The sequence below is a fragment of the Hyalella azteca genome, unplaced genomic scaffold (assembly GCF_000764305.2).
Source record: "Hyalella azteca isolate HAZT.00-mixed unplaced genomic scaffold, Hazt_2.0.2 contig10707, whole genome shotgun sequence".
Taxonomy (NCBI): Eukaryota; Metazoa; Arthropoda; class Malacostraca; order Amphipoda; family Hyalellidae; genus Hyalella; species Hyalella azteca.
The window spans coordinates 26438-35048 of NW_025940734.1; the positions used below are offsets into that span (position 1 = coordinate 26438).

An 8611-nucleotide genomic window follows, 5' to 3' on the forward strand; every position below is an offset into this window, starting at 1 on the left:
TATGCAATAAATAAGTAAGCCATATTCTATAGATATCTTATATAATTAAATGAGAACTATTATTCTAAAACGAGCGTCTCATTTGGTCAAACTTCTACAGCAAACTAACTTTGGGAAATTTGTAAAGCCTCAATTAATATCGTATCAGATCAAACTTATTAATATATTGACATATTCTTACAATTAGAATATTATTAGTATATTATAGTGAGAATAATGTTAATATATTGATCGATTATATCAGTTAAATACCCTGACAACCACCTGGCATGGAGCTGATGATCTCCACCAGCTTTCGCTCCATCTGCGTTAGCGTGACAGCTGCTCCAATACGCACTCCCACATCACGAACCTCCACCTGCTCCATCTGGGGCACTCCAGACACGCGCACCAGCGCTTTGTACAGCTGGTGCTTCATGCGCACCTCCACCCCTTTGAGAGATGCGCATATAGGGGCTTGTCATAACGAGGGGACATAATCACATGGGACTGGTTTTGCCATGGGTGGGATTCTCACACATTTGTTGGTTCAGCATTGGCTCGTTAGTAAAAGGCAAATAGTACGAAATCGTGTAACGCAAATTCATTTTCGGTCCATAGTCACCAATAGAATGAATGTACTCAAGTTGTTGATCAAAATTTTTAAATAATGCCAGGGTACTTTATTAATAATACGGTTGCGAAGTTGCAGCTAGATATACTATATTTCTTAAGTATATCTGGTTTACTTCTATAGTTACTTCTTTCGCAAGTAAGAATTTGTGTTTTGGCGTAAGCGAGTTAAACACATCAAGTTAATAAAAAACAAAGACAGTAATGAATTGTATAAAGAATGAGATCTCGCTATCGCGCTGATCGAAATAACAGAAAAAACGGTCTAACATGCGTTATAGTGGCCACCGTCCCGTGTATCAAACAGATTCCATGTTTTATCTTAATTTGGTACCGTATTCTTGCGCTGAGTTGGAAAAAGAATGGCGACACGATTTTTTTATTGCATGGGCCGACCGGCCAATGAATTTGTGGTCAAACCTTTTTACGGTGTTTTTTTTTCGAACAGTGCATTAATGCAACAATGCATAAAAATTATAAGATGATCGCCTCATTTCCTATTACCTGAACACTCGCATGGCTCCGCACTCCTCCGGCACAGCGAGGTGAGCGTTGGGCTCGAGGTAGAAGTGCTCCTGGCCCCCTAAGTGGATCTCCCCAGTAAGGGTGTGGTCTGCGCTGGCGTGGGCCGTGTCGACGTCGCCACATGTGATGCTGAATGGCGGTAACCACGTCTTGGCAGCGATTGCTTCCTGGGGGCAAGGCTGCCTTCAACTGCCATTCAGAATAAGCTGGCGCTACTTTTTCCACATGCGCATCCACATTGTTCTGGTAAACAGTTTTAAAATCGGTTCTTTCTTTAGATATAGAGATATGCTCCCTGCTCATATGCGATCGTCCCTGGTTTATCAATATTGTTGTGTACGATGTGCATCTGCGAACGTCGGGATGACGTCACGCAATCTTTATTCCAGGGTCTCTGAGCATAAGGGCAGGAGTTGTAGGGCCGGACAGTTGCTATCGCGCCTCCCTCATTCGGCTGTGTGCGCTCACGCCGAGCAGTGTGATGTCCCTATAGTAATTCTAGCTAATGTTTAAGATTACATAATTTTTTTAACCACTCACAAGCAGTTCAGGAGGGAAAATAATCTCCTGCGAAGGGTCGTATGGAGCGCAGCTGGTCGCATCGAACAACTCCTCGACCATCTGGCGGTCACTGCAGGGCTTGCTGTCCTCGGTATCCGCACTGGGACCGTTCTCTGTTGACGTAAATATTCACGAATTAATTACAAAAATCAAGGGAGGTTATCGAAACATCTGTCGTATTAACGAGAAACTAATAGAAGAAACTCGTCGCTGACGAGCTTGATGCCCGCTTATAAGTGAGCCAAAACCTTCAGTTTAGCGCCCTCAGATTTCATCACTTGTAGTGTGGTTGTTGTGGTGCTGTAACTGTTGATTTTTTGTCACTGTTGACCCATGGCTGTATTCGAAGTGTATGCAGTTGACTTGCGGCTATAGGGAAATTGTTGCAAACGTTGACACTATGGCAGTTGACATTTTGAGACCTTTTACTTTATAGCATCACAGAGAAGTTGTTTATTTTGTACTCTTTTTGTATTCTCTTCGTACTCTCTTTGTATTTTTTTCGTCTTCTTTCTTATCGTATTCTTTCTTATCGTAGTCTTTCTTATCATATTCGAGAGGTGGTTTCTCTTCTCACCCAAGTGATGTCTTGCCTATCTCGCAGCTTCGCGTATATCAAAAGCACGATAATGTAACAATGTAGAATGAGGCACAAACATACTCAGTAAAAATTGAGATTGATAAGAAATATAATTGGAATATTTGCTAAGTATAAAGCTGAACGATTTACAATTAAAAATTTATTGGTAAAGCATTTCAAGATAATAATAATTCAAATTATTTCAGTGCCTGTCTTATACCAACTCATTAAAATACGGCTCAAAATATTACGAGAGAACGTTGCAAACACAAACAAAACAACAATACAATATAATTTGTTCTAGAAATCTACGTACAAGGTAGCAAAGATTATTTTATTTTTTACCTGAGTTAGGCAGTTAAAACGTCAATAACTCTGCAACAATCTGTTGCAGAGTTATTACCCTTCATACTATACTTGCTTCATACTTGTTCCGATCATACTTGTTTCCAAGATCTTCATACTTGTTTCCGTCTGCTGATCTACGCTGCTTTAGCGTGATTTTCCCAGCTATAGTCTATCCTGACCCCAAGATTGTCAAAGTTATTAAAAGTTAATGGGTGTTAAATGAGATGAATGAGAATTAAATAGCGAAGGCGTAATGCTCCACAAAAAAAATCATTTATTAATGTGGATTGTCGTGTTTCATCGTCATCGTTATACAAGGTACTTCAAAATAGGCGTCGGTGGCCAAAGTAGGTGGTCAAAGCAGGCGTCGGTGGTGTAGATTACTTCAAAATTTTGAAGTTATGCGTGTTTTTGAAAGGCGCAAATTTGGTGTTATATCCTAGCAAGTTTGGTATTATATCCTAGCAAATTTGGTGTTAGTTACTGTATATCTCCATGAACATCACATTTGCGTTAAAGTTGTCTCTTAGCGATTGTTACCAGAAATCCTTGCACCTAATCCTTATTGCTGACGGGAGAAACTGGCACTGTGTTGTCCTAAGATTAATTCTGCAAGTTTACTTTGCGTAGGGTTTCTGAGAGTAATGTTGTGTTACAGGATGTTCGTCTTTTTGTACGTCCGTTTTTTGCAATAATTTGTACGTGTACCTATTTTTTCTCAGAATTACTCCTTGTTTTATTTGTTACTTGGACTGTCTGGCCTGTTTTCGATATGGGCAGTTGACGCCAGGTGTGCGATGATCGTTGTGGCATTTGAAATATTTTTTAAATGGGTGGCACTTTTAAGGAATTTATGTGTTCCATATATAGCGGCACACTTGGAACATGCATAAGACGTTCAAGCGCATTTTTGAGTGGGGCGATCTTCCATTTCGTAGAATTTAGAGCAAATAAGTAGGTGAGTAAATCTTTCATGCTCGCAGTGTGATCAAACGGGCGATATGAGGTTACCAACGTCCTTGTTTATAGTTGTCTTTAGAAAGTTTTTCTTTTGGCACGAACAGTTCCGTGGTTTTAGATCAGGTCAACTAATCGATGACAAAACATCTTCCGTTACGAAGTAAACAGCATTCGTTGTATCTACCATACGAATGAGAGGTGCAGATCTTGTTCCTTGAAAGGCGTTTAAAAAATTTTTAGTCGATCAATTGTTCATCGAGGTTCAATTATTTTGAGATGGATTCGGTAATTCTGATGTCCCGAGCGTTCAAAAGATAAAGCTTGATGAGGAGATCGAGAGGTGATGAGTTTGTTAGGCGAGTAACGAGATGAGGATGAGGGTAATCTAGATTGAGGGTTGGGATGTGACCCCCTAGTCCTCATGAGCAAACCCATCGGGGACGGGGTTTGACCCTACCATTTCGTAGTGTCGTCAATGCTAAACTGCAGCTTCGGTACGCTTTGCTCTGTTATCGGTTATCTAGAAACTGCTCCACCCATCAAGCCGACCGGTAAATACACTCTAGCAGGCAGCCTCTAGCTATTTTGTAAGCCATCTTAACTTTAGCCTTGTGTTTTTTATTTATAACTCCAGTAGCTTCCAATCGGGCCAATTTAAATATAATAAAGCAAAAATGCAAAATTATCGATGCCATTAAAAGAAACAGAAATTAAATCAAAGTTAAGACCCAATAGGCTGAAAAATTATTTATTTACCAAAGCAAATGAAATTTGTACACTTTCCAACGTGAAATTAGTTTGAAAAACAGACCAATTTGATTGACATTGGTCAAAATACTTAAATAATAAAATACAGCCCCAGTTCTTACCAACTCAAATGTGCTTATAAAATGAGGGATTGTCATAAGTGAAAAAAAGATTTACGTACAATTTTTCTATTTTATATGACAACACTCAATCGCTGCATGGAAAAATCAGCTTTCTCTCTAGCTTTTTAATCTCATGTAGACCCCCACCTTGATTGCATGGCTACATTTTCTTAACGCAATGATAATATTGAATGAGAGGCCACAACATCAGTGAGTGACTGGCATTTTCATTCGATCGGATGCATAGTTGTTACTGACACTTGGGACTAAGCTGTTCATCGAGTAAGCATTTTATCCTGAGACATAATATACTCGTAGAATTGTCTTATGAATAAGAATCATTCTTTAACAACAGATCATCCACAACACCATATGAAATTGCAACATTTGGATTAATTTAATCATTTTCATCGATTCGAAAATTTAAAATTGTCGGATAATTTTAGTTTTTCATGTATTTTCTTTAAGACTTGCAGAATACTTACAAAATGCGCATCTCCGACGTTAACTGTCAATTGCTTAGAAACACAACGCCATACCGAACTTGTTAGCTAATACAGTCAGGAAATGTCTCGAACCCGTTGCAACAAGCAACTAAAAAACATATGTTATGAGTTATGAGCTATAAACGTCGAGAATTACAATTTATTTAAATTTTCAACGAACAATATTAACCAATTCATTGCTCCTATTTAGCGAAAAAAAAAATTTAGTTAAGTATTTACTTATACCAAAATAAAAAGCGCGTAACCCCGCAACACAACTGAAGAGCGCGCGTGGGCGGGACAGACAAGCAAGCTACTGTCAACTCAAGTGTCATCAGATGCACGTGGAACACTTGGAGTCTTTAACAATGCCGTATTTGCCTTACTGCATTGTTTAATTGAGGTAATTTTTGTATATTAAAAAGTAAATCACATGCATGCTTACCGAGTTTGTGATTATGATGCATAAGCGCAGAAATGTTAGAAAATTCTAATGAATCTATCGATCACGTCCGGCCTCCGCTGTTCTGATCCAAATATGAAATGCCTGAGATCTCTAGAAGGACGATCTTACGTTTTTAATATACAGTCGACCATGTCCATTTAAATGGATAGAATGTTATTAAATAAACAAACAATATCCATAAAACAAATGTTCTAATTACTTAGCGAAGTCGGTGCTTGAGATAATAATAATGTGGAATTACTCACGTTTCCTGCAACAGTCAGACCGGGCACACGGCGCCTGGGCGTCGCTGGTGAGGCTGCGGAGGCCCTCCAGTATGGGCCTGTAGCCCGTGCACCGACACAGGTTGCCTGCACACAACACAACTTTACTTGTTTCTTCGTTTAGATTAAATTGATATATTATATTTACTCAAGTTATTTATTTAGATAATTCCATTGTTAATATTTATTTCTGGGGAATGTCACCATCATCAAGCACCCACCAACAAGGGCTTCCTCGAGCTGGGCGAGGGAGGGCGGCGTAGGCTGGGAGCGCAGCAGCGCGTACGCCGACATCACAAACCCCGGCGTACAGAAGCCGCACTGCGAGGCGCGTACCACGTCAATTAGACTTAGTAATTATTGAGTCATTTGCAGGAATTAAAAACTCGATTTTTATTTACCAAATTCCAGATGAATATTAATCAGTGTAATTAGTTCAACCATATAACTTGCGTTAGATAACACAATCGGTACGCAGAAACCAAAAGGCTGCATTTTCTATCAAATTAATGAGACGGCCGAATTGAGGTCACTGTAAATAAGACATTTATTTGAGGCCCGCATACAGCCAGCGCAGTGCCCCGCCCAGGGCACCGCTCTGGTGCCGCTCACCGCCGCTGCAGGCGAGATTTCCTAAGTATTTGTTTGGGACGTAGCAGCCCCAGGCCACGATGGATCGCCGCCTCTGATTATTGTTCATCCGCCCTCATTTGGGGCAGTCTCTTATACACATCTAGATGTGTATAAGAGACAGGGTTAGGTTAGGTTAGGTTAGGTTAGGTTAGGTTAGGTTAGGNGACCACTATACACTCGTCCTACTCCTTCATATTTCATTATACACTATTTTCAATTGATTGAACTCCAAGTCATCGTCATTATACGCAGCCCACATATACTTTTCAACGCCATAAAACAGCTTTGTCATCATTTATGTCAACGTCACGATACAGTGAAGAAATGATACTCAGCCTGTCTCTTATACACATCTAGATGTGTATAAGAGACCTGCATTACCATCAGAAGCACTGCATTACTATCTGGTGCACTGCATTACAATCTGGTGCACTGCGTTACCATCTGGTGCACTGCATTACCATCAGGTGCACTGCATTACCATCAGGTGCACTGCATTACCATCTGGTGCACTGCGTTACCATCTGGTGCACTGCATTACCATCAGGTGCATTGCATTACCATCTGTTGCACTGCATTACCAACAGGTGCACTTCATTACCATCAGGTGCACTGCATTACCATATGGTGCACTGCGTTACCATCTGGTGCACTGCATTACCATCAGGTGCACTGCATTACCATCTGGTGCTCTTCATTACCATCTGGTGCACTGCATCTCGAATGTTCAGCGCAGTGCGCTTAGCTTAATTAAAAACATATTGCAATATTTTGAGACAACATATTGCAATATAGCTTTGATCTGTGACAATGATCTTTAATGGACATTATTGGAGCTCTTATATAAAAATAAAGGATACGTTTCGTGCGCAGGTACCACAACAAATTCCATTCTGGGTCCGGACTGTGCTCTTCCACCTGAAAAAAACCAAGCGGTTCAAGTTGATTTGAATATTATTCATTAAAGTTTGAAAAGTGGTGTGATCGGAGTCAACAACATCAATTTATTATTTTGTTCAAATTTAGCACCGGTAATTTTGAAGGTGGATTTTTAATTGAAAGCTATGGTAGCAATCATATCATCCAAATAAATTATTTTCCATCGAGAATTCATGAAGACGAAAAATGAGCCTTCTCACCATAAAAACTTTCTAACTTTCATATAGCTAATAATCGCTATGAAATGCCAATATTTACTCTTAATTTCTCACCTTATTCCCGTTTATGAAGAAAATCAAAGACATTTTTGCCTGAATTTTATAGGTGTTGACCTGCCAGAAGAGTTAATGCAGCTGTCGCAAACCAAAATATTCAAATTCAATCTCCTCCAAGCTGTGTGTATCTTAGGTTATTCAAAATTCACACATTATTATTGCATTAATGCCTGCATTATTCATAATAATAATGCATGCGTTATTCAGACAACATTTCAAATACGATGTATTTTCTAGAAAACCATTAAAAATACAATGCATTATTCAGGCTACTATTGAAAATACTCTGTTTTGTCCAAATCAGCATTAAAGTGGCGATGCATCATAGATTCTGAGTAGCCGCGACTCGTTCACACTATTCGTAGCGTCTGCTAAAAGGCAAAATCAGTAGCGTATAGCGTGCACAACCGCGGCCCTTTATACTGAGTCAACCTATGATAAAGTTCCAGGTTTGGTTTCCGTTGTCATCGATCTCATATAATAGATCTCTGTTTACTGGCCATCAAATTCAAGCGGTCACAGTCGACACGTGAAACTGTGTTTTCTTTTTTTTTCTGAAATGATGTATTTTGGATACACGATGATGGACGATGCTCCACGCACAGAGGGCTCGGGCCGGTCGTCTGCGGTTCCCCTCTAATCGTAATGCTGGCCATGTGGCTTTGAGAGTTCTTTTTTAAATGCTCTTCTAACGGGTTTTCTTTAATTCATATTACTTTATTTCAAATTTTATTGTTTAATGAGAAAACTACTACATTTAGCCATTTTCAAGTTAAGAAAATTATCTTTCGCAAAGACTCCGAACAAAATTTTTTGAACGATTCAAATCTTGTACAGTTTTACAGGATGTCATCTTTTTCCTTGCTCGCTACCTATGCTTACATGGCAAACTGACCATCTCGATATGCCATCACAACCTTTAGCGGGCAGGGTGGACCAGTGGGGGCCCCAGCAAAGCATAATTGGAGCAATGAGTTGCGTGTTCGAGACCGCAACAAGCTGTGAATGTTCAGCGATGGTGAGAATCAGCGACAGGCCTACGGCTTAAATGCTGAAACCGCTGTACTATACTATTATTTTCTATATTCCTTTTTC

At 39.7% G+C, this 8611-nt stretch overlaps 1 protein-coding gene across 1 annotated transcript in view; it reads right to left on the reverse strand.

Moving 5' to 3' along the window:
• Positions 1–7752, reverse strand: part of LOC108671723 (xanthine dehydrogenase/oxidase-like) — a 29730-nt gene extending 21978 nt beyond the window's left edge. The window contains exons 1-7 of the mRNA XM_047882554.1: positions 7514–7752; positions 7129–7220; positions 5891–6018; positions 5652–5756; positions 1678–1811; positions 1139–1304; positions 265–456 (exon numbers count right to left, since the gene is read on the reverse strand). Coding sequence (XP_047738510.1) covers positions 265–456; positions 1139–1304; positions 1678–1811; positions 5652–5756; positions 5891–6018; positions 7129–7220; positions 7514–7546 — 850 coding nt within the window. The 5' untranslated portion in view covers positions 7547–7752. The remainder of the gene's footprint in view (positions 1–264; positions 457–1138; positions 1305–1677; positions 1812–5651; positions 5757–5890; positions 6019–7128; positions 7221–7513) is intronic.
• Positions 7753–8611: the final 859 nt, after the last annotated feature.